This window comes from Mesoplodon densirostris, chromosome 9 (assembly GCF_025265405.1).
Source record: "Mesoplodon densirostris isolate mMesDen1 chromosome 9, mMesDen1 primary haplotype, whole genome shotgun sequence".
Classification (NCBI taxonomy): Eukaryota; Metazoa; Chordata; class Mammalia; order Artiodactyla; family Ziphiidae; genus Mesoplodon; species Mesoplodon densirostris.
The window spans coordinates 81,663,113-81,689,768 of NC_082669.1; the positions used below are offsets into that span (position 1 = coordinate 81,663,113).

At 35.9% G+C, this 26,656-nt stretch overlaps 1 protein-coding gene across 1 annotated transcript in view; it reads left to right on the forward strand.

Moving 5' to 3' along the window:
- CFTR (CF transmembrane conductance regulator) overlaps window positions 1-26,656 on the forward strand; it is a 194,794-nt gene that overhangs the window by 47,207 nt on the left and 120,931 nt on the right. The window contains exons 7-11 of the mRNA XM_060107728.1: window positions 525-650; window positions 10,526-10,772; window positions 12,716-12,808; window positions 18,975-19,157; window positions 25,443-25,634. Coding sequence (XP_059963711.1) covers window positions 525-650; window positions 10,526-10,772; window positions 12,716-12,808; window positions 18,975-19,157; window positions 25,443-25,634 — 841 coding nt within the window. The remainder of the gene's footprint in view (window positions 1-524; window positions 651-10,525; window positions 10,773-12,715; window positions 12,809-18,974; window positions 19,158-25,442; window positions 25,635-26,656) is intronic.

Genomic DNA, 26,656 nt, shown 5'->3' on the forward strand with positions numbered 1-26,656 from the left:
TTTTGGGAGAGTTTATAGGCTTTTTCTACCCTGGTTCGTGAATCATCACACCAGCCTTAGTTGCTTTTTATTACAGAATGAATCGGTGACACCAGTCACTGCTTATGAAAGCGGACTTCTAGTTTGCCAGCTAGAGCATGATAGAAAGTGTACGCATTTTGGAGTCAAATAGCTCTTAGTTTGAATCCCAGATTGCATGCTTACTAGTTACATGACCTGTATCAAGCTGCTTCAGCCACTGTGTTTCTGGTTTTTTTCGTCTTTAAAATGGAGGTAATCACCTCTGTTAGGTTGTCAGAAGGATTAGGCATAATGTATGACATGCATCTAATACAGTGTCTGGCACATGGGAGGCATTTACTAAATGACAGTTACTATTTTTGTTACTATATATTTGATAATAAAATAAACATCCATCTATTTAATAAAAGAAATGTGGCTTTTCTTAAAAGCTTGGGCCGTTCTTAGTGGACATTTTGACTTGTTTTTACTAAGTATTTGATTGGTGGATGGATTATTTACAGAGATCAGAGAGCTGGAAAGATTAATGAAAGACTGGTGATCACGTCAGAAATGATTGAAAATATCCAGTCGGTTAAGGCATACTGCTGGGAAGAAGCAATGGAAAAAATAATTGAAAACCTAAGACAGTAAGTCATTCTGATAATTTCACTATCAATTGAATTAGCCAATTAAGGTTTAACATATTAAAAATGAGTATGGCAGAGTGGACTTCAGCTCATATTTGAAATTTCTGACAACCATACAGTTGTATTAAGTTATATCAGTGTTCATGTGTTAGTGGCTTAATGCCATTTTCATGGGGCTATCGTTTTACATAGGTGATTAAGTATGCTATTTTGCACTACAAGGATATGTATCCCTTATGAAAGAATTGCCTGTATGTGCTTATAGCTGCTTAATATACTTATTGACTAAAATAATGATCATGATTCTAGAGACTGATTGAAACCTTAAATGGAACTGCTAGGGTAATAAGGATATGATTCTGAACCAAATAAATGAATCTCTAGTATTATGGCTTCCTTAATTTATATGTTATGACGCATGAAAAACAAACAAAAAACAAACCCTTCTGTTTGTTTACAATACGTTTGTTTTTCCTTAACTTAAGAGTAATGCAGGGTAATATCTATACATTGTGTTTCTATATACCCTCCACTTGAGAAATCAGTTCAAGTAATGAAAGCCGCCACCTGAAGTAGAATCAGTACTTGGCAACCGTCTACATCTCTGTTCTTGTTTTACCTCAGATAACCTTTCTCTCACTGATTAGTAAAGATTATAGCCAGCAAAAAAGTACAGCACAGACTGAGAGATACTGTTACTGAGAAAATTTTGGACAAAATATAAACTAGGGCATATCTATAGCTGTGACGATTTTTCTTTAGTCAAGTTCCATGTTCTACAAATTGCAATCAAAAAAAAAAAAAGGCTCTCTGAGATTCAGTGGGCATAGATCTTCTGTTAAAGGGCAAATAATTTCAGGATGAATTAGCTCATGAGAGTTTCATGGAGAAAAAAGGTACTAAAGGGAAGAGTCCCATTTTGGATGCTGTGAATATGGGTTATCAGGGATTCAGGCTGCTGATTCCAGTAGACAGTTGTAACTGAGCTGCAGGTGTGTGATTGGAACAACAAAAGAAATGCTGAAATGTTAAGTCCTTTGCGGTGTAAATAGAAAGAGTAAAAGCATATTTATTGCCCAAACATAATTGGTCACCTGTTTTTATTATGCCTTTCAAGACAAATCCAGGAAAGAAATTATATTTTCTTTCCAGAAACATCCTTAAAGATCTTGTTTAGTTGGTTGAAGGTTTTTCTCATTAACAAGTGAGTTTTCCATCACCCTTGCCCCTGGGTCACTCTTAAATGCCTGTAGGCACAGGCATAACCAGAATGATGAGGAGATTATCAGAGAATTTGGTTTTCTCAAGCTTCAGGGTAAACTCCTGGTCAGATCCTTCTAGGTGCTGACTTTTCTTGACTTTGGGTTTTTTTCCCCTCTTCCTCAAAAGATGAAATCTGTCCTTCCTATTCTTTATTTCTGTTTAACCAATTCTAATAGCAAATGTTTGGTTTTAACTTGTATAATCCGGTTCCTTAATCTGGCATGAAATTGTAACCTGAAAAGGCTGCGAAGTGCTGACGTAAATATGGGAAAGCAAGAATTGCTTCTACTCAAAAGAGCAAATAGAATGTTCTGGAAGAGATTGGCAGGATGCGCTACAAAGGGATAACCTCAGCCTGGGCCACTGCTGCACTGGGCAAAAGGCTGTGTAACACTCCCTGAAAATCTACTTCTTTATTGCTCTCTGGTAATAAAGTCATTTTCAATTTTTTTTATAAGATAAAATATTTTTATGACTCATATAGTGTTAGTGATTTTATTATGGTGAGTACTGCTTTCTAGGTGATACTTATATATGTTCTTTTTTTTTTTTAAGAAACTGCAAGTCTTTTATTTCACTCAGGAGCAATTATTTATTTTTATTTGTAAATGTCCATATCAGGGTATACAATTAAGCATTCTAATGATGTATTCTAATTAGCAAGACTAAAGTCATAGGGAGATTGATTCAAGATGGCAGAGTAGAAGGACATGCTCTCACTCCCTCTTTTTCTTTTTTAATTTTTTTTTTTTTTTTTTCTGTACGCGGGCCTCTCACCATTGTGGCCTCTTCCGTTGCGGAGCACAGGCTCCGGACACGCAGGCTCAGCGGCCATGCCTCACGGGCCCAGCCGCTCCGCAGCATGTGGGATCCTCCCGGACCGGGGCACAAACCCGTGTCCCCTGCATCAGCAGGCGGACTCTCAACCACTGTGCCACTAGGGAAGCCCTCATTTTTAATTTTTAAATTTTATTTTATTTATTTTTTTATACAGCAGGTTCTTATTAGTCATCCATTTTATACACAACAGTCTATACATGTCAATCCCAATCTCCCAATTAATCACACCCCCACCGCCACCCCCCATGGCTTTCCTCCCTTGGTGTCCATACGTTTGTTCTCTACATCTGTGCCTCAACTTTTGCCCTGAAAACTGGTTCATCTGTACCATTTTTCTACATTCCACATATATGTGTTCATATACGATATTTGTTTTTCTCTTTCTGACTTACTTCACTCTGTATCACAGTCTCTAGATCCATCCACGTCTCAACAAATGATTCAATTTCGTTCCTTTTTATGGCTGAGTAATATTCCATTGTATATAGGTACCACTTCTTCTTTATCCATTTGTGTGTTGATGGGCATTTAGGTTGCTTCCATGACCATTTAGGTTGCTTCCATGACCTGGCTATTGTAAATAGTGCTGCAATGAACATTGGGGTGCATGTCTCTTTTTGAATAATGGTTTTCTCTGGGTTTATGCCCAGTAGTGGGATTGCTGGATCATATAGTAATTCTATTTTTAGTTTTTTAAGGAACCTCCATACTGTTCTCCATAGTGGCTGTATCAATTTACATTCCCACCAACAGTGCAAGAGAGTTCCCTTTTCTCCACACCCTCTCCAGCATTTGCTGTTTGTAGGTTTTCTGATGATGCCCATTCTTACTGGTGTGAGGTAATACCTCATTGTGGTTTTGATTTGCATTTCTGTAATAATTAGTGATGGTGAGCAGCTTTTCATGTGCTTCTTGGCCATTTGTATGTCTTCTTTGGAGAAATGTCTATCTAGGTCTTCTGCCCATTTTTGGATTGGGTTGTTTGTTTTTTTAATATTGAGCTGCATGAGCTGTTTATATATTTTGGAGATTAATCCTTTGTCTGTTGATTCATTTGCAAATATTTTCTCGCATTCTGAGGGTTGTCTTTTTGTCTTGTTTATGGTTTCCTTTGCTGTGCAAAAGCATTCAAGTTTCAATAGGTCCCATTTGTTTATTATTTTTTTTATTTTCATTATCCTAGGAGGTGGATCAAAAAAGATCTTGCTGTGATTTATGTCAAAGAGTGTACTTCCTATGTTTTCCTCTAAGAGTTTTATAGTGTCCGGTCTTACATTTAGGTCTCGATTCCATTTTGAGTTTATTTTTGTGTATGGTGTTAGGGTGTGTTCTAATTTCATTCCTTTACATGTAGCTGTCCAGTTTTCCCAGCACCACTTATTGAAGAGACTGTCTTTTCTCCATTATATATCCTTGCATCCTTTGCATTAGATTAGTTGACCATATGTGCGTGGGTTTTTCTATGGGCTTTCTATCCTGTTCCATTGATCTGTGTTTCGGTTTTTGTGCCAGTACCATGTTGTCTTGATTACTGTAGCTTTATAGTATAGTCTGAAGTCAGGGAGTCTCATTCCTCCAGCTCCGTTTTTTTCCCTCAAGACTGCTTTGGCTATTTGGGGTCATTTGTGTCTCCATAAAAATTTTAAGACTTTTTGTTCTAATTCCATAAAAAATGCCATTGGTAATTTGATAAGGATTGCATTGAATCTGTAGATTGCTTTGGATAGTATAGTCATTTTCACAATGTTGATTCTACCATTCCAAGAACATGGTATATCTCTCCATCTGTTTGTATCATCTTTAATTTCTTTCATCAGTGTCTTATAGTTTTCTGCATACAGGTCTTTTGTCTCCCTAGGTAGGTTTATTCCTAGGTATTTTATTCTTTTTGTTGCAATGGTAAATGGGAGTGTTTCCTTAATTTCTCTTTCAGGTTTTTCATCATTAATGTATAGGAATGCAAGTGATTTCTGTGCATTAATTTTGTATCCTGCATCTTTACCAAATTCACTGATTAGCTCTAGGAGTTTTCAGGTAGCATCTTTAGGATTCTCTATGTATAGTATCATGTCATCTGCAAAGAGTGGCAGTTTTACATCTTCTTTTCCAATTTGTATTCCTTTTATTTCTTTTTCTTCTCCAATTGCTGTGGCTAGGACTTCCAAAACTGTGTTGAATAAGAGTGGTGAGAGTGGGCAACCTTGTCTTCTTCCTGATCTTAGAGGAAATGCTTTCAGTTTTTCACCATTGAGAATGATGTTTGCTGTGGTTCTGTCATATATGGCCTTTATTATGTTGAGGTAGGTTCTGTCTATGCCCACTTCCTGGAGAATTTTTATCATAAATGGGTGTTGAATTTTGTCAAAAGCTTTTTCTGCATCTATTGAGATGATCATATGTTTTTTATTTTTCAATTTGTTAATACGGTGTACCACATTGATTGATTTGCGTATATTGAAGAATCCTTGCATCCCTGGGAAAAATCCCGCTTGATCATGGTATATGATCCTTTTAATGTGTTGTTGGATTCTGTTTGCTAGTACTTTGTTGAGGATTTTTGCATCTATATTCATCAGTGATATTGGTCTGTAATTTTCTTTTTTTGGAGTATCTTTGTCTGGTTTTGGTATCAGGGTGATGGTGGCCTCATAGAATGAGTTTGGGAGTGTTCCTTCCTCCGTAATTTTTTGGAAGGGTTTCAGAAGGATGGGTGTTAGCTCTTCTCTAAATGTTTGATAGAATTCACCTGTGAAGGCATCTGGTCCTGGACTTTTGTTTGTTGGAAGATTTTTAATCACAGTTTCAATTTCATTAGTTGTGATTGGCCTGTTCATATTTTCTATTTCTTCCTGGTTCAGTCTTGGAAGGTTATACCTTTCTAAGAATTTGTCCATTTCTTCCAGGTTGTCCATTTTATTGGCATAGAGTTGCTTGTAGTAGTCTCTTAGGATGCTTTGTATATCTGCAGTGTCTGTTGTAACTTCCCTTTTTCATTTCTAATTTTTTTTGATTTGAGTCCTCTCCCTCTTTTTCTTGATGAGTCTGGCTAATGGTTTATCAATTTTGTTTGTCTTCTCAAAGAACCAGCTTTTAGTTTTATTGATCTTTGCTATTATTTTCTTTGTTTCTATTTCATTTATTTCTGCTCTGATCTTTAGATTTCTTCCTTCTGCTAACTTTGGGTTTTGTTTGTTCTTCTTTCTCTAGTTCCTTTAGGTGTAAGGTTAGATTGTTTCTTTGAGATTTTTCTTGTTTCTTGAGGTAGGCTTGTATAGCTATAAACTTCCGTCTTAGAACTGCTTTTGCTGCATCCCATAGGTTTTGGATGGTTGTGTTTTCATTGTCATTTGTCTCTAGGTATTTTTTAATTTCCTCTTTGATTTCTTCAGTGATCTCTTGGTTATTTAGTAACATATTGTTTAGCCTGCATGTGTTTGTGGTTTTTACGTTTTTTTCCCTGTAATTGATTTCTAACCTCATAGTGTTATGGTCAGAAAAGATGCTTGATATGATTTCAATTTTCTTAAATTTACTGAGGCTTGATTTGTGACCCAGGATGTGATCTATCCTGGAGAATGTTCTGTGCGCACTTGAGAGTGTAATCTGCTGTTTTTGGGTGGAATATCCTATAAATATCAATTAAATCTGTCTGGTTTCTTGTGTCCTTTAAAGCTTCTGTTTCCTTATTTATTTTCATTTTGGATGATCTGTCCATTGGTGTAAGTGAGGTATTAAAGTCCCCCACTATTACTGTGTTACTGTCGACTTCCTCTTTCATAGCTGTTAGTAGTTTCCTTATGTATTGAGGTGCTCCTATGTTGGGTGCATGTATATTTATAATTGTTATATCTTCTTCTTGGATTGATCCCTTGATCATTATGTAGTGTCCTGTCTTGTCTCCTGTAACATTCTTTATTTTAAAGTCTATGCTATCTGATATGATGATTGCTACTGCAGCTTTCTTTTGATTTCCATTTGCGTGGTATATCTTTTTCCATCCTCTCACTTTCAGTCTGTATGTGTCCCTAGGTCTGAAGTGGGTCTCTTGTAGACAGCATATATATGGGTTTTGTTTTTGTATTCTGTCAGCGAGCCTGTGTCTTCTGGTTGGAACATTTAATCCATTCACATTTAAGGTAATTATTGATATGTATGTTCCTCTGACCATTTTCTTAATTGTTTTGAGGTTTTGTTTGTTTTTTTGGGGTAAGCGGGCCTCTCGCTGTTGTGGCCTCTCCCATTGCGGAGCACAGGCTCCAGACGTGCAGGCTCAGCGGCCATGGCTCACAGGCCCAGCCACTCCGCAGCATGTGGGATCTTCCTGGACCGGGGCACGAACCCACGTCCCCTGCATCGGCAGGCGGACTCTCAACCACTGTGCCACCAGGGAAGCCCTTGAGTTTGTTTTTGTAGGTCCTTTTCGTCTCTTGTGTTTCCCACTTAGAGAAGTTCCTTTAGCATTTGCTGTAGAGCTGGTTTGGTGGTGCTGAATTCTCTTAGCTTTTGCTTGTCTGTAAAGCTTTTGATTTCTCCATCGAATCTGAATGATATCCTTGCTGGGTAGAGTAATATTCGTTGTAGTTTCTTCCCTTTCATCACTTAAAGTATTTCATGCCAGTGCCTTCTGGCTTGTAGAGTTTCTGCTGAGAAATCAGCTGTTAACCTTATGGGAGTTCCCTTGTATGTTATTTGTCATTTTCCCCTTGCTGCTTTCAGTAATTTTTCTTTGTCTTTAATTCTTGCCAGTTTGATTACTGTGTTTCTCCTTGGGTTTAACCTGTATGGGACTGTCTGTGCTTTCTGGACTTGGGTGGCTATTTCCATTCCCATGTTAGGGAAGTTTTCGACTATAATCTCTTCTAATATTTTCTCTGGTCCTTTTTCTCTCTCTTCTCCTTCTGGGACCCTATAATGCGAATGTGTTGCATTTAATGTTTTCCCAGAGGTCTCTTAGGCTGTCTTCATTTCTTCTTTTTTTTTTTTTTTTTTTTTCTTTTTGCTGTATGCGGGCCTCTCACTGTTGTGGCCTCTCCCGTTGCGGAGCACAGGCTCCGGATGCGCAGGCCCAGCGGCCATGGCTCACGGGCCCAGCCGCTCCGCGGCACATGGGATCCTCCCAGACCGGGGCACGAACCCGTATCCCCTGCATCGGCAGGCGGACTCTTAACCACTGCGCCACCAGGGAGGCCCTGTCTTCATTTCTTTTCATTCTTTTTTCTTTATTCTGTTCCACAGCAGTGAATTCCACCATTCTGTCTTCCAGGTCACTTATCCGTTCTTCTGCCTCAGTTATTCTTCTATTGATTCCTTCTAGTGTAGTTTTCATTTCAGTTATTGTATTGTTCATCTCTGTTTGTTTGGTCTTTAGTTCTTCTAGGTGTTTTTTAAACATTTCTTGCATCTTCTCGAGCTTTGCCTCCATTCTTTTTCTGAGGTCCTGGATCATCTTCACTATCATTATTCTGAATTCTTTTTCTGGAAGGTTGCCTATCTCCACTTCATTTAGTTGTTTTTATGCGGTTTTATCTTGTTCCTTCATCTGGTATATAGCTCTCTGCCTTTTCATCTTTTGTATCTTTCTATGAATGTGGTTTTTGTTCCACAGACTGCAGGATTGTAGTTCTTCTTGCTTCTGTTGTCTGCCCTCTCAGTTAAAGTTTTAAATATCACAAAATTGATTAGATTGTTGGCAGCAGATTGCTTGCTGAGTTGCAGTTTCTGCTAGTGTTGTAGGGTCTCCTGCAGAGTTGGATGGCGGCTCTGTCTCACCGTGAGGACAAGGATACTGGCAGCAGAAGTTCTGGGAAGTACTCCTTCTCTTATAGATGTTTCTGAGTCCATTATTCTTATAGTACCACTTCTTTCATTTTCCTCAACTGTTTATAATACACAACAATTTTGACAAATTTATTAACATTTTTGTAAACAGTATTTTCTAGCATTAAAAACATATAAGCCTAGCCAATAGTATTCTTCTATCTGTTGAAGATTAGAGACACACATGTAGATTCTAAGTGCAAGGCCCTGTGCTGTGCTGTCATTTATCTTGACAGCAACTCCACAAGGGAAATATTATGTTTCTCTGCTGTAGATGTGGATTCTGTAGGATCAGAGGGAAGAGAAACTTCCTTAAGATGGCATAGCTATAACCAGGAGAGCTGAGAGTCACACCCAGTGAGATTCCCAAATCATAATCTGCCTTCAATACCAAATAATTAAAATAGGTAGGCTAGACCACATTAGACTGGGAGTCACAATGTATATTGGGAACATTGAACTTCGTTTTCTTCATCAGAGTGCTCAGGATTACATTTTTTTCAGACTTAAAAAAAAAGATTTCCTCTGAATTCTACAACTTGAGAATGAGAACTTTTCTAAGTTGTACGAGCATGTGGGACTAAATGCCGGGCACAGCTATTGCTCCTTCCCACCAGCACTCTACTTGTCTGTTTTACCTCTGCTCTTTCCCTTGCAAGAGCTGAATAGGAGGGTCATAGGTGACTCTAGTTTTGATGGTCCTGGAAGAGTAAGATGGAGGTTGAAGGCAGCATTGTCTTCTGTTCTCGCCAGCCTCTGCACTCCCTGTTTTCTGCTTATTGGTGCATTTAAACCTCTTTTGTGTGCGTTAAAAAAAATTGTTCACATTTGTAGTTCAGACTAAAGGATCAGAAGTATGATTGCAAATAATTATACTGAAAGGAGAGAGACAGGGAGGATGCAGCATCTACTCACTTATAATTTTTCAAGAATTACCTGTAACAGAATCACTTGTGTTCTTTTTTTAAAATTATTTATTTATTTTTGGCTGTGTTGGACCCTTGTTGCTGAGCGCGGGCTTTTCTCTGGTTGTGGCGAGCAGGGGCTACTACTCTCTTGCAGTGCACAGGCTTCTTTTGTTGAGTATGGGCTCTAGGCACATGGGCTTCAGTAGTTGTGGCACATGGGCTCAGTAGTTGTGGCTTGCAGGCTCTAGAGCACAGGCTCAGTAGTTGTGGTGCACAGGCTGAGTTGCTCCGCAACATGTGGGATCTTCCCAGACTAGGACTTGAACCTGTGTCCCCTGCATTGGCAGGCGGCTTCTTAACTACTGCGCCATCAGGGAAGCCCCATTTGGGTTCTTTTTTAAAATGCAGGTTCTGGAGGCCTACTGCAGACTCAGTCAGTATCTCTGAGTGGTGGGCCTGAAACTCTGCATTTTAACAGGTTTCTCAGGTGATTTTTACTCATGCTAAGGCTTGAGAACCATTCCTCTATGGCTTATGTGTTATTTTCAAGGTTCCCCAAAGCCAAGCTAGAACTTCTAAAATGTTAACAATCCATTAGGGAATCCCAGAATTGTCTTTTTCCTTTATAAGTCTTTCAACATTATTCTCATATCCACACTTAATTATTAAAACACCAACCAACCAACAAACAAAAAATTATCAGTGTCATTAATCTTAAAAATTAATAAAGAAGTGAATAAAGATATAAAAATAATATAATAATTATAGTAATAATTATTAAGATTATTGTAATTTAAAAATAAAATTTACAGGTATTATATGCAAGACACTGGTACATTCATTATGATCCATCTCCCTTTCAGGTAAGGTAACTGAGGCCCAGAGAGGTTAAATAACTTGCACAAGGTCACACAGCTCATGCAGGGTAGAACGAGGATCAGAACACAGAGAGAAAGATTTGAGAGTCTATGTTCAGATTTTTAATTCCAAGATGCCTGATATTTGAAAAGTAAATAAGCATCCCAAATCTTATTTATTTTTTTATAGAACAGAACTGAAACTGACCCGGAAGGCAGCCTATGTGAGATACCTCAATAGCTCAGCCTTCTTCTTCTCAGGGTTCTTTGTAGTGTTTTTATCTGTGCTTCCTTATGCACTGCTTAAAGGAATCGGCCTTCGAAAAATATTCACAACCATCTCATTCTGCATCGTTCTGCGCATGGCAGTCACTCGGCAATTCCCCTGGGCTGTACAAACTTGGTATGATTCTCTTGGAGCAATAAACAAAATACAGGTAATGTACCAAAATGGGGCATCATACACAATGAATTTAGAACAGTTTAGAACTTTTCTCATAAGCAAATTCTCTGGAGAGGTATTCTTGGCCTCGGGCCTGTTTGATGCACAGTATTTCCTCTCGATGTCTGTATGTGGTCTAATGAGCCCTTGTAATGAAAGCCTAGTGAAATAAAATGAAGGCCTGTGAAATTCTCTTAAGTCAGAGAAATTGAAGAAAATATTGTTTCTGTATTCTGGAGATTTTTATTCAAGTAATCAATCAGTAGAGAAGTTCTAATGAATTTGGCAAATGTGCAAAATGATGGTGGCAGATTCATCCGGAAGTTATAAGATTTTCCAGCTAACATTAGGAATGTTCACCTTAAACTTTTCCAAGTGTTTTTCTAGACTGTATGATGGATGACAGTGGCATTTTATGACACATTAATTACCTTAAAATCTCAGCAAGGTGATGTAGCTGGTAATTTTGAAGAGAGGTTCTAAAGTCCTCAGGTAATGAGACTCAATTAATGCAAAGCTAACAGAATCAGCACCATAACCTTGGGTGTGGTTTTAATTTTTATAATTAGTATACAGTTCAAAATGTTTTATTATACTTGTTTGATATCCATTTAAATAGTTAACCCAGAAAATAAATCATTGTGACATAAATTTTAAAAATGAGGGTGAAGGGTGAGTCACTTTTAGGTAGTTCTGCCATTATTTAGCCTAGGCCAGAGTTTGCAAATGGTGACCCATGGACTTAATTTTGGCCCTTGACCTGTTTTATTTGACCTTTACATTAAAAAACAAAACAAAACAAAAAAACCTAAAACAACGCATTTGAATTAGTTGGCAGCATTTAAAAATTGTGTGCTGTCACATATACAACAAATCGTGTCTTCAACCTCTTTTGAAAATTTGAAGTATACAGTAAACTGGGTCCTCTTCCCTCACAAGCTGTGGCAGCTCCCCCCTCAGAGAAGGTCTGCCCTCTCCAGTTCATCACAGTCTCTACTTAGCCACCTTCCTTAGTTTTATCATCTTGAAAATATGTGAGTTTGAGATCTGCAGTTTAGACAAATTGGTGAATGTAGCTCAGAACCATGGCAGCTCTTGGACTAGTCTTATTTCTTCTATTAGTCTATCACAGCCATGTGGGAGGTGGTGGGGAGACAGAGAAAAAGAGAGAGAGAGAGAAACAGACATAAAGACCCAAAGAGAATGCATCAGAGAAACAGATTCACTAAACAGGAATACAGACAGAGAAACAGATCTTAAAAACAAAACTGGGAGAAAAAGAGGGAAACCAAAATAGAGATAGTGAGTGAATTGAAGAGGCGAGAAGGGAAAAAGTGAGCAAGGACCAGACTGTTAAAACTACCTCCTATGAAGAAGACTTCAAGATGCACAAACCTAATTCTTCCTCATGCTCCCACCATCTCTAGGAGCACTGTGATTCTGAGTCACTAATAGAGCCCTTCTTTTAGAATCAAGGTTTGATGCCCTAAAATCAGTTATATCGGATCTTCACACCTTTACTTAACCCAGAGAAGTGATGCTAATGATGCCTCTAATAAGGAGGATGCTATAAAGATGAAGATAGTAGTTTTCTCTCTCTTAATGTTGAATTGAGGCAGTTGGTGGGTAATTCAGGTGTGCTTTATAAATTCATCACTAAGGTTAACATGTAATAGTACAAGGATGAATCAGTGGTATGTTAAAAATCTAATGTATAAAAACAGTTTTATAAAATATTACATTTCAAAATGATTAATTCTAGTACTTGGCAAATTAACTTTAGAACACTTATAAAATTATTTTATTAAGAAACAATTTCTAATATAATTCATAAAATCCAAGTACAGAATGCATCACTATTAGAGTGTAAAATAGATGTAATAATGTATTAATGGTATCTTGGTTCTGCAATATGTTTTTGCTCTCTTTTGCAAACAGGATTTCTTACAAAAGCAAGAATATAAGACACTGGAATATAACTTAACAACTACAGAAGTAATGATGGAGAATGTAACAGCCTTCTGGGAGGAGGTCAGATATTTTTTGTTTTTGTTTGTTCTAAACATTTAAGCTTTGCTTGTTTGTGGTTCTGGTTTTCATCTGAATGGGCAATAAAGTTAGCATGATGATAGAACTTATTTTGTAGATTAAGAGGTAGAGGCCCAGGAATATTAAATATGATAGACAAGACTCGTTATTTTTTTCTAAGTCATGTAATTTGTTTCACATAACAAATTAGGAAGTAATACAAAGCTCATAGGTTTTGGAGCCAGATAGAGCTGGGTTTGAATCCTGGTTCTGCCATTTACTCTCTGTGTAATCTAGACCAAGTTACTGAACTTTGTGGAGCCTCTTGTTCTTCATCTATAAAATGGAAATATTAATATATACCTTGCAAGTTTGTTGTGAGGATTGACTGAGATAACTTATGGAAAGTATTCAGCATAGTACCATGCACATAATAGTTCCTCACTAAATGCTACCCTCTCTGATCTCAAGTTCCAATCCAATGCAATTCACATGTAACACCGGTCACCATAAAGATGTATGAGAAATAGACCAATGTATTGTTTTCTACTATTTTTACTTATTTTAATTCACTACTAAAAATTCTCTCATATTTCTCATGGTCAGAAAAAATATTATCAATGATTTTTCAGCTTCTAAAGAAGTAATATTTGATTATTGAGAATACCTGTTGAGTTCCTCTTTCCTTACCACTTTTTTATGTTGAGTAAACATAGGAGTTATGAAACCAATGTCCCATTTCTACATATTTCACAATATCTTAAATTGGTTTTATTTACATAAGTAACTTGACCTCAGGGGCTTTACTATACTTCATTATTTTAGACATAGGTAAGAGAATAATTCTTTATCTGCCCAGAAAAATTGTGGAAAGGTGTGTGGATCAGATTGATTTTACTTCTTTGATTTTAGAAATTTCAAATGCCTTTCTAGGCATGAAGAAAAATAAGAAGTTTGACAGTACTTACAGACAATTGTTTTTCTAATCTCCATTTCACTCTGTTTTCATCTAATAAAATAGGTAACATGCTTGAGCCCTTACAATCTGCCAGGTACTAGATAAGCACTTTATATGTTTTGTCTTATTTCTCATAACATTCCTATGATGAAATCTTAATGTTTCCATTTTGCTGATAAGGGAATGGAAGCTTAGGAAGGTTACAGAACCTGGCTCAGCTCACAGAACAGGCAAGGGCTGAAGTCAGGTTTTGGACCCAAATGTCACAGTCTACAACTCTTTCAGTAAACCTTCCGTCTGGCTGTGTCCTCATCCTCCAGACTCTGTCAGCTATCAAATTCTGGACACTCCTTGATGATATTTACCCAGGATAGTGGTGCTTGTTAAATCTCTGCCATCATGTCTGAGACTTCAGCACCCACATGAGAAATCCTTCCAGTACTGTCCTCAGAACTTACATTTTACAATTAGTTCAGAAGCTTCCTTTCATGGTCACATGCTGAGCTTGGTGAGCACCTAGACTTACTCCACTTTGGAAATGTCGCACTCTGGAATCTCCTTAGTTCAGAATTTCCTAACCTTAGCTCTCTCAGTCTCTTCATCCCACCTTTACTGCCTTCCAATTTCATGAAGATTTCTAGGCTCCTTAGTTCTCCCTTTTGGACTATTCCTGGTTTAACCTCCACCAATGACAACACCAGTCACTTCAGTTCTTCTCCCAGCAGCACCCTCAATTCCCTTTTCCTTTCACTGAATCTTTTGCTACAAAACATTCACTTGATATCTTTGACGAAGGAGGTGCTATCTGGGAAAATCATATACTCTAGTCAGTTATAAGTTTTATACAGTTATTGTTTCAACTTCAAATGGGCCTATAAACTTTCTTGGGAAATATTTTCATTTGTATTTAGTTAATTTTCTTTACCATTTCTCTAAAAGCTTTTGCAGATTTTTACCGCTTTCTGGAAACTCCCAATCTCTCCCAGGTTCTGCTCACCCCCAGCAGATGGCCTTGACTTCTGTAAGATATAGAGAAAATATATAGATGCTATAAAATATGCAGCATCATGTATGAATACTTATAACTTCTTTCTTCACCCTTGGGATTATTTTTTTCTTCTCTTTCTTATCTAAGTGAAAGATGTATGCTTCCTCCTGCCTTTGGCTAAACTGTTATCATCTTGCTTCGTCTTCTCAGGACATGGGGCCAGCAATTAGTCTCTATCTACAAGTTTTAACATCTTTTTTTTCAACTGACTCCTTTTCACATTTAAATATTTTCAAGTTAAAAAAATTTCTTCTCTGACTTTTGCCCACCCAGCCTCATCCTCCAAGCTTTATCATTCTGCTTCCTTTTGCTATCAAAGCTGTTCTTACTTCGTCATCTTTTATGACTTTTCCTCGCTGCAATCTGGATTCTGCCCTTACCAATATATTAAAACTTTTCTTTTAAAAATACTTATTTAACTTAGCTTTAGTGAACCACTCTTTCCATGTCATCTTATATTCTGACCATGACTTCTAAGTCTTCCCTGCCTGCCTCTTCAATGGTGATGGGCCACTGCGTCTGCACCTAGGCTTCCTTCTCGCATTTCATGCTCTCTGGTGACTCAGGCTCAACTGACATCAATGTGCTGATGACTCTCAAAAGCAAATCTCTAGCCCCAGTTTCTTTCCTGAACTTCATATATTATTTCTAAATTCCCTGCAAGCTCCTCAAGCACCCACATTCATCACTCCTCAAGCTTCATAAACCTGCTCCTTCCAGTGTCTTCTCCACCCGTTTGATGATGTCACCGTTCACCCAGTTACTCAAGAGGCAAGTCCCTGATGAGTTATATATGACTCCTTCCTCACACCACACAAATTGAGTAGGTACAATTTCTATTTATGTGTTAGGAAGCTGAGCTTTAGGGAGTTTAAGTAACTAGAACAAGGTTATACAACTGGTTAGGAGAGAGCCAAAAGGTCAGCCTAGGTTTCTCTGCCTCTAATTTAAAAAAATGGACTAATGCTTTACTTGTATACAAAATACTTTCATATATATTACCTCATTTAAAACCCTCAACAACTCAGGAGACTGAAGTTCAGAATGTCATGATTTATTACCCAGCTAGTTGAGAAGATGAGACAGAGACTGAAGTAAAGACAAAGGATATCATAATCCTTCCTCTGACAACCACAGGGGACTTGTAAACATGGAACATGTTCAACTTTACTAGGGATCAAATAAAAATAAGATCAATAGTGAGATTCCATTTTTACCTATAAAACACAAAATACAGAACAAAACAAAACAAAATAAATCCCAAACCAGAAAGCAACAGTGTTGATAATGGTTCCTCAAATCTAGCACTCCCATACCTTAATGGAGGAAAATTTGGAACTACTTTTCAAAAGACTTATCTTTTTTGCTATATCTTTTGCCCTGGAAATCCCACGTGCGGGAATTTATACTTAAAAAAAAAAAAGAGATTTGCTCCAAGATTTATAGCCAAGTACATGCATCACAGAATTATTAAGTTAAAAAGAAAACCATATAATGTCAAAAAAAGAGAACTATTTATAGTTTATCCATACTCTTGTATACTATCCTGCAACTTAAAATTATATTTAAAAGAATGTTTAATGGTATGTGAAAATATTTATGATTTATTGTAAGTCAGAAAAAGCAGGTCACAAACCTTATGTATAATTTTTCCTTAATGTTGTAAAATATCATATATATGATTTTATATATATATGTGAAGGAGTGGAGGGGTATCATTAAAATGTTAAACATGGTTTCTTTTCAGTGGTAGGATTACAGGTGATTATTTTTTTCTTCTTGCTGCTTTCCTCTGTTTACCAAATTTCCTGAAATAAGTGTTTTATTTCTGTACTCAGAAATTAAAGTTATTAGTAAAAACAACCTTCCATTGGTCCAAGGGCTTACTGGATAAAAGTCCTATTTCTAAGCATGGCACATGAGCCCCTGAATAGCCTGCACTGCCCACCTTACCAAGGATACCCTTTGTCATCTTACCATATACATCTCACCTAGCCACTCACCATTCCTGAGATATATTTTGTTCTTTTAAGCCTAAAATGTTGTGCATGCAGATCCTTCTTCCTGGAACACCTGGACTGTTTCTTGCTCTTGTGAAATAACCACTTACATCTTTCATAGCCTAGTATTGTGTCATTTACTTGGTCAAATTCCAGACTGAGTCAGTTGCTTTCTCTAATGCGCTCCTATAGGACTTGGTGTGAATTTTCAGTTGTAGCACTAAACACATTGCAGTATTAATATCTATGCATATGTTATTCTCCTATGTGGGATTTTTAAAGTGGTCTTTTTAAAAAATATTTACTTGTTTATTTGGTTGTGCCGGGTCTTAGTTGCGACACGTGGGATCTTCGGGGATCTTTAGTTGCAGCATGTGGACTCTTAGTTGCAGCAAGTGGGATCTAATTCCCTGACCAGGGATTGAACCCAGGCCCCCTGCATTGGGAGCATGGAGTGTTAACCGCTGGACCACCAGGGAAGTCCCTGAAGTGGTCTTTAATACAGAGGTGATGCTCAAGAAATGTCTATTAGATAAATAAATGAATAAAGGAATAACAGATGCCTTTGTCTCATTTAAAGACTTTTCATTGCCTAAAAGCTTTGCTTTTAGTTATCTGTTAACTGAAAGGGATGTTAGCCATCCATATCATAAGAATTCAAGCAGTGATCTTCAAGCTTAATTGCTTATGTATGCCCTAAAATAGTTCTGAAAAACTATGTATATCTGATACATTTTAAGTTGACTTTTCAACTTAAAAACTAATTTTTCAACATAGGTTTAAGTGGTGGCAAAGAATGTAATTCTTGTCTATTGTATATTGTTTTCATATGTTAAATAATTGTTTTCAAAACTTAGGAGCTGCAGTTTCAGTGCAATTTCATGGGAAATAAATGAATTTATGAAGTCAGGTCTCATTGTCAAGCCAATCAGCTAAATGTGACTTGCTTTATGTCAGGAAAGTGTGACTTGACTTTAAAATGCAGATAATAATTTGTATTAATTTATTAACTCATTAAAATTAAATAATTAATTAATAAGTTAATTAAAATATCTTATTTCTCAATTCATTTCTGAAATCTGATTCTGAGATGATAAAACACATAGATCGCCATCAGTTTGAAACTTGGGTGAAATAAGATGTTACCTCCTTCAGTATTTCTGGCTTTGCTTATATGGGATCACTTTTCAGGAGAAAATCATTCTCTTACGGTTCCCTTGTTTGTATTATTGAGCTTTTTACACTCCAGAAAGTGCAATGTAACTAAACTTAGGGCTGGTGAGAAGGCTGCCTCTTCTGTGTTAAGTGAGGGAAGGACAATTGTGAGCAGGAAGTGGGAAAGAGAAATGACAAACAGCAGGCAAATTCTCAGGCAGATTAACTTTAGGAAGGAGTACTTTTGCATGTTGAGGATGTGGGAATACATTCCATTAAAACTGTGTGCACTACCTTCCTCCTGATAATCTGTAGTGCTGTTTACTTTGGTTTGAAGACCACTACCCTAAAGCCTCCCATGCGGCAGTATAGAAGCAGGGCACTTTCAAAAGAGAATTCCTTCTCCCAGCTACTCTTACAAAAATGGAATTCATTCAAATCATATGGCAGTATCATCACATTTATACTTAATAATAGCTAATTAAAGAATTGCTTTGAGCTTCTCAGAGGAAGGTACTACCAGCATGATAGAGCAGGTTTGGGTTATAATTCTACTCAGGCCTACTACTTACGTGACTTTAGTTGCTTAACTTCTTTGAGTCACAGTCTACAGCTTTGAAAGAGAAGGATTATAAAATCTACCTCATATATTGTTATTCTGCTGAAGATTAAATAATTATGTTTATGTACCCAGTCTATAGGAGAGGATGTATATTTATGTGTGTATATATTTACATACACACACATATATATACATGCACACATATATATAGATAGATACCTTTATATATGTAGATAGATATCTTTAAATTTGGTGGTGAGCAACAATCTGAGAAATTGAAATTATTATTATAATTTTCAGATGTTTGGATCATGTGCTCTAGAAATCATGTGCTAACAATTGTGTGCTATAAAGTATGGGTCATATACCATGTGCTTTTCAAACTAATCATACATAATGCAAATAGCTATTGAAAATATCTGAAAAACATGTTTTTTTTTTTACAGGGATTTGGGAAATTATTTGAGAAAGCAAAACAAAATAATAACAGTAGAAAAATTTCCAATGGTGATAACAGCCTCTTCTTCAGTAACTTCTCACTTCTCGGTGCTCCTGTCCTGAAAGATATCAGTTTCAGCATAGAAAGAGGACAGTTGTTGGCTGTCGCTGGATCTACTGGAGCAGGAAAGGTAGTCTCATTTATACCTCATTATGAAGATCTTAACTTGACATGATTTCCTCCTTTCTTTTTCTAGTTTGTCTGTAATGTAATAAGGTGTTTTGGAGAAATTCTTACATTGGTATTAGGAGAATACTTGGATATAGAGTTCCTTATAATATAAATTCCACTGATAGCATCCTCTAGCCTTTTATTTCTTCCTATTATTTTCAGTGACTTTTTCTTTTATATCTTTATATTTTGGACACTGCTCAGCACAGTGTCATGCACATACAGGATGAGCATTCAGTAACTTTATTGAACAAATGAAGCATCCATTTTTACCAGTCTGTGGCACAGACATTTTCTCAGAGCTGGTCCAGGAAAATCATGGCTTAGATTTTACTTCAGTAACTTCATGTAAAAGGTCCCCATTTTGTTGACATTAGAATTTTGGAGAATGGACTCAGACTTGTTTATGATTTATTATGAGGAAAAATTATTGAGTTGGGACAGTTTTTTGAAGGCAATACATAGGAATGTTAATTTATTCAGTGCTGGTCAGCCTCAACACCCGCCCCCACCCCAACTAATTATAAACCATGGATATTTGGAGATATATCTGACAAAATTTAATAATAAAGCTAAAGGGTCAAACTTTATTGTCAGAAGAAGACTTTATAGTGATCTTTAAAGACCTGAGTTATTGTTCAGATAATTATAAACACTTGTCTTTATCTAGGAAATAAATTTAAAGGGCATGAAGGAATAAAATCACGGGTAAGAAAGGGCCTCCTGGCTTTGGAATGGGCTACTAAGGATAATAGGTATTTGCTTTGAAAGTCTATTAAAAATAGGTTCTTCATCCCATTTGACTATAATTTTAGCTTTGATGAAAGAAAAGGAAGGAAGGAAGAAAGGGAGGGAGGGGAGAAGGGAGGGAGGAAGGGAGGGAGGAAGGAAGGAGCAATGCTGCTATAAGATAAAAATGTAAATAAAAATAGAAATACTCCTGAAAGACAGTTATTTATTAATGTCTAATATAGGAAGAACCATATTTTGAAGAATTTAGTCTGAGACGTGGGAAACAAAATGCCACAGAAAACTTCTAGTTATTGAATTTGGTGTTCATAGTGCTAGTGATATACAGTTTGCTTATTTCTCTCTACAGGTACATTTTCCCACATGAGAAACAGGCCTTTCAATAAAGTAGCTATAGTTGTGCATTTTCTTCTTAGAAAAATGTGTTTCTTCTTCAAGTGCTACTTTTTCCTTCTATTTCTTGTATAATATTACTAGCAATTATCACTATTAAAAGAAAATGATACCATAGGAGGAGTTGCTAATAAACAAGTCACAGATGATCTAAACAAGAATGATTGCTTGTGAGCAGACAGTAATAGTATTTCACAGACTTTTTAAAATTAATTTTGTTTAGGTGTTTAAAATTACTTCTTTAAAGGTGTAAACAAATAGCTCTGGGATTCCAGATTACAAGACTTAACCAGCAATTAAATTTCAGGCAACTCTATTAAGAACTGATGAGCAGATAATTGCTGGCTGGAGTTACAGTTGCATCTTCTGGGAAGTAGATATGAAGGAGTCAGATGGAGGCAGTGGCCCCTTAGGAATAATTAAACCCCTCTGAGAACAACTTGGCAACTCAGTCTAGGAGGATGTCCTTTCATAGTATAGGAATGGACCATTTTATAATCTTATTAGATAAAAGATCTAACTAAAATATAAGATAGAATAATTGAAAATATTCACATTTCAAGATAAATTCTGCACCACACAATTTGGTAATTTGTATATCCAAAGCCTTAAAAAGAATCAAATAACTTGTCGATTTGTATGACTTATCCTAGTATGTTTGCAGAGATTTTATATATTCATCACAACATTGTTTCAGTAGCCCAAAATTGGGGGAAGCCCTAAATATCTAACAATAGGGGGTTGATTAGATAAATTTTGGTGTAGTTATATAATGGCATGTTATTCAGTCAGGCTAAGGGATGTTAAAAAATGACTCTGAAGATACTCTTAAGTGAAGAAAGACAACAGTTTATAAAATAATATGTACATTATGATCTGCATTTTATGAAAGCATATATATGTGTATACTTGTGTCCAGAAGGACATTATGGATCAAGTAGCTATCTCTGAGATTTTGGTTGTATTTTATATCTCTGGAAATCCAGAGATATAAAATACAATAAGGTCAGGTATAAGGATTAGATAAGGAAATGTATAGAAAGCCCTTGATGCAGTACTTGGAAAAAGTACATGCTTAATAAATGGTAGTTGTTTATACTGTTGTTAAAACTTTGTAGAAAAGCAAGAAAATGCAGATAGAACAAAAAATATCAGGGAAAAAATGAACATTATTCCTAATTTCACCTCTTAGGGATAATCGGGTAAATATTCTGAAATATTTTTCTTCTAGACATTTTCCTACATATATGTGTTTATAAAAACCAAAATAGGATTATTCTCTAATACTGTATTACAACCAATTTCACTCAGATAGAAATCAAACACATCACAAAGATTTATCTGCAGAGCACAGTCTTTTGCAATGGCTGCATAGCATGACATGTTTTTGTTGAATATTCAGATTATTGCCAAGTTATTTTTGTATAAATGATGTTGTGATGGCATTCTCTATTATTTGTAAATTGATTGATCTGTATCTTTGTGCATTTCATAATTTTCTAATGATCAGTTTCTAAGACTAGGATTGCAGAGTCAAAGAATTTGCAGATTTTAAAACCTAATTTTTATTGGACTGTTTAATTTTTGAATAAAACACACGTCTTAGTCTCTTGAAAAAAAACAGTAAGGTCAGATTTAATTTTATCACTCTCCCTTGTTATTAATGTCTAGACTGTAGGGGAACCATGTCTTCTTTGTTTTTATATTCCAAGGACTATCATAGTACCTAGCATATAATAGGTGCTTGATATAAATTTATTTAATTAAATGTCTTTGGGAAAATGAATTTGGGGGGGTTCTAATCTACATTCAATGTCTTTCATTTATGAAACTTCCTTGAATTATTTTAATTAAGCAGTATTGGTGTAAGAGTCTACACTCCTGGGTATCCCCAGCTAAAGGTTGGCTTATGGCATCACCCCCAGGGTGTGGGGATTTTTAGTTCTTCTGTTGTCTACACAACTGAAGCAAGTCTGTGCCCTTGCTGACAACCCCTGACAGCACATAGTCTCTGTCTTCTGCCCTGGCTGGCCTTGCTCTGGAACTCTTAGCTTGCTCTGCTAATAACTGAGAATCAGATGTGTGGAATGGCTGTTGGCTTCTGTTTTTGCTTACTTTTTAAATAAAATACAAAGTCTGCCAAGTTTTATCAATATTTTGTATTTTATATATATATTATATTCAATGATGTTTACATTTAACTTCACATCTCTCAAAATACCAAAATATTGATAAATGTTTATATTGATAAATATTATATATTTATCTATATAAGTTTATATAGATAAATATTGTTAAATATATATTTAACCTTTGTATTTAATATATACAAACCTATATTTAACCTGTATATTGTGTGCATATATATGTATACATATATATGTATATATACACATATAATATTATATGCCTACACATATGTATATCTATATATTATATATATAGATATATAATCCATATATAATCAGATCCATTCCATTGTTGGGATTTATAAAGCTGTTCTATATGAAAATAACACTTCTAGTTTTAATTTTTATATAGAAGAATTTTATGTAAAAATAAGGAATTTCGGATATTTTTTCCTTATACAATAAGAATTTTAAAATTTACTGAACTAGATATCACAAAGATGTCTGTCTCTTGTCCCTCCTTTCTTCCTAATATATTTTAGGTGATATTATTGTTTATTAAAATTTAATTAAAAATTTAAAATTCTGGAAAATTAAAATGTATAAAAAGTTGAAAATTTTCCCTCTCACTTCTGTTTCTCCTCTGCTTATTTCCACTTTCCACCATTTCTCCCAACCCAGGCAGCTACTCTTGTTAATTTTTTGAATGTATATATATTATATATATCGCTGCATAGTATTTTATTGTTTGGATAGAGGTCTGTAATGTAATGAGTCACCTATCGATTGACATTTGGGTTATTTCCAGTGCTTAGGTAACACAAAAAATGATGCTATGACTAATCTTGCATATATGCCATTTAGCACATCTACAAGTATTTCTGCAAGGTAACTTCCTAGAAATGGTAAAGCATTTGTATATCTGTCAAACTTCCTGAAGGTTGCATCGATTTATTCACGTGCCATACAGTCCATATAAGATTGCAGATTTATTCCCCCACAGCATCCCCAGCAGACGGCATCTAATTTTTGAATTATTTCCAGGTCATTGGGTGAAGTCATATGTCAGTGTTTTTTTCAATTTGCACTTCTCTTATTATGAATAAAGTACAGTATCTTGTCATATGTTTAAAGGCCACTTCTAGTTTAATTTTTGGTAAAATATCTGTTTGTATACTTTGCACAATTTTCTAATGGGATGTTGGTATTTTTCCTTTTGATTTTAAGATCACTTAAGAGGGAAATTATTCCTTTGAGTGATATAACTTGCAAATATTTACTTCAGTTTGACATTTTTTCCTTTCGTTTTCTGTGCACAAGATTTTTTTTAACGTGATTTAATTTATCTTTTATGGCTTCTGGATTTTGAGTCATAGAAAGGCTTTCTTACTCCATTTTTCTTTCTTTCTTTCTTTCTTTTTTAATTTGGGCATCCTTCAATGTTTTCTTCCAGTATTTTATGGTCTTATTTTTATATTTATTCTTTGGCCTGTTTGGAGTTCATCATGCGTATGGTGTGATATATGGCTACAGTTTTTTTGTTTGACCTCCAGTTGGCTATTCAGTTGTTCAGCACCATATACTGAATAGTCTATTTTTCTCCACTGATTTTAGATGCTATCTTTATCAAACAATAGTTCTTTTATGCATTTGGATTTGTTTGTGTAGTTTTAATTCTCTTCCGTTGGTTTCTATATTTATGTACCAGTAATTCACTGTTTAAAGTCATTGAGCCCTTCTAATTTAATATAATGTATCATATCATTAAATTATTGAGTAAAATACAATATCATTTAGCAATTATATTGAGTAGCTACTTTGTGCCAGGTACCATTCTAGGCCCTGAGGATATAGTAGTGAACAAAACCCACAACATACCCTCTTCCTCAACCCAAGAGGCTCACATTCTAGTGGGAGATATACATATATATATATATATGTGTATGTGTGTGTGTGTGTGTGTGTGTGTGTGTGTGTGTGTGTGTGTCGTATGATAGTAAATGCTATGAAGATAAAACAGAAAGGAAGATTGGTGATAGGGGTGTGATTTTAAGCAGTGGAGATAGAGAAGGCCTCATTGAAGGTAACATTTGAGCAAAAACTTGAAGGAGGTGAGAGATTAGGTCATGTGGCTCTCTGGGGAAGTCTTCCAGGTAGGGGGTGGAGCAAACCTGTGAAATGGGACTGTGTCTGTCTAGTTCACACAACAGCAAGGAGGTCAGTGGGGTTGGCACAGTGAGCCATGGAGAGTAGAGCTGTCAGAGAAGTAATGGGAGCCACACCATTACTTGGGACCTTGTAAAAAGGCTCTGAGGGACTTACAAAGGGCCTTGTGAGGAGTTAGGCTTTTGTTCTGAAGACATTAGAAACCTTTGGAGGGTTTTCAGTAGAAAAGTAACATGATCAGACTTATATTTTGACAGGGCCACTTTGAGAATAGATTATAGGAAGACAAGGGCAGAGCAAGGAGATAAGTTAGAAGGCTATTGTATTTATTCTGGCAAGAGATGATATTAGCTTAATCCAGGTAGTAGTGGAAGAAGCCCGCAGATTCTGAACATGTTTCCAAGAAAGGTACAATGGCATTAGATAGATTGAACAAGGCATATGAGAAAATAAATGAGCCGTCAATAAATGTGAGCTGTTACTAATCTTTCCCTGACCTCTTCCAAACCCATCCCAACAATCTGAATTAGGTGCCCCATCTCTGTGAGCCTCTATTGTAGCACTTATCACACTCCGTTGTAATTGTCTCTTTTATTCCTCTTTGTTTTATTCCTCTTTGTATCTTTTGTGCATAGCAGTATACCTAGAACAGGAAGTGCTTAAATTTTTTTGAATTGAATAAATTAATATAGAATCTTTAAAAATTAGAATAGATACTTCTGCTTAGGATGACAGTTGGAGGCACGTGCATCCTGAGAGTGATTTGATCAAGTGATTTAACTTAATAACAATGGGTTTATTTCCAGACTTCACTTCTCATGATGATTATGGGAGAACTGGAGCCTTCAGAGGGTAAAATTAAGCACAGTGGAAGAATTTCATTCTGCTCTCAGTTTTCCTGGATCATGCCTGGCACCATTAAAGATAACATCATCTTTGGTGTTTCCTATGATGAGTATAGATATAGGAGTGTCATCAAAGCATGCCAACTAGAAGAGGTAAGTAATTATGTGAAAAATGTCTGATTATGCATATGAAACCTTCAAACTATATATTTAACTTTTTACTTAGTCAATCTGTATATATTAATCACATTTCCACAGTGGGTAAACTGTGAGTAAATTAATTAATAAAATATATGACCCCTGCTGTAAGAAGCTTGCAGAAACATAAAGAAGTTACAACTTATTTTTTAAATGGTGGTCTGGTTTGGTTACAATAAAAACTCTATGAATGGTAAGAATTTTGTACACTTATTAGTGAGACAGATGTCCTCCATGGACATTTATATAGCATATATTTTTTAAAAGGTACTTCAAAATTACATAAGAGGATTTTAATTATTTTAATAACACCATAGCCTAATGAAAAAAGCATTGACCTCCAGTAGGGAATCAGCGATTAAATTGTGATTATATCTCATCCTTTGGCCTTGAACATGTAACCATACAACCTTTAGTGACTAATTCTCTGAAACAGAGGCAAAATTACGATGAATCACTTCTTAACAATATCGAGGAATGAGCTAATCATCTGGAAATACAGAAAGCATTCCAAGTGAAGTCAGTACATGGATCTTGTACTATTCAATACATAAATTGCATGATAAAGGGTTCAATAATTATCGATGTTAATAGTGGGGAATATATCATTATGAGGTTTATCAGCAGGGAAAATATCACATTATGAGGTTTATCGGTAGTATTGCCTGAATGGTGATCTTGATTCAAAATCACTATCCTTGGTAAATGGTATTTGACATTAGTAGATTCCTTTAAATCAACTTTTATGAAAAAAATTGCAGTGGGATAAAATGAAGCTTAAAATGCAGTGCAAGAAAAATAGAAAAAAGGCTAATTATGGATTAGATAGAAACTGCAGTCCTTACAAAAGAGGGCTACATCCTTGAACAAATGGCTTTTTATGTATATACTGACTCATTCAACAGTAGTTTTTTTTTTTTTTTTTTTTTTGCTGTACGCGGGCCTCTCACTGCTGTGGCCTCTCCCGTTGCGGAGCA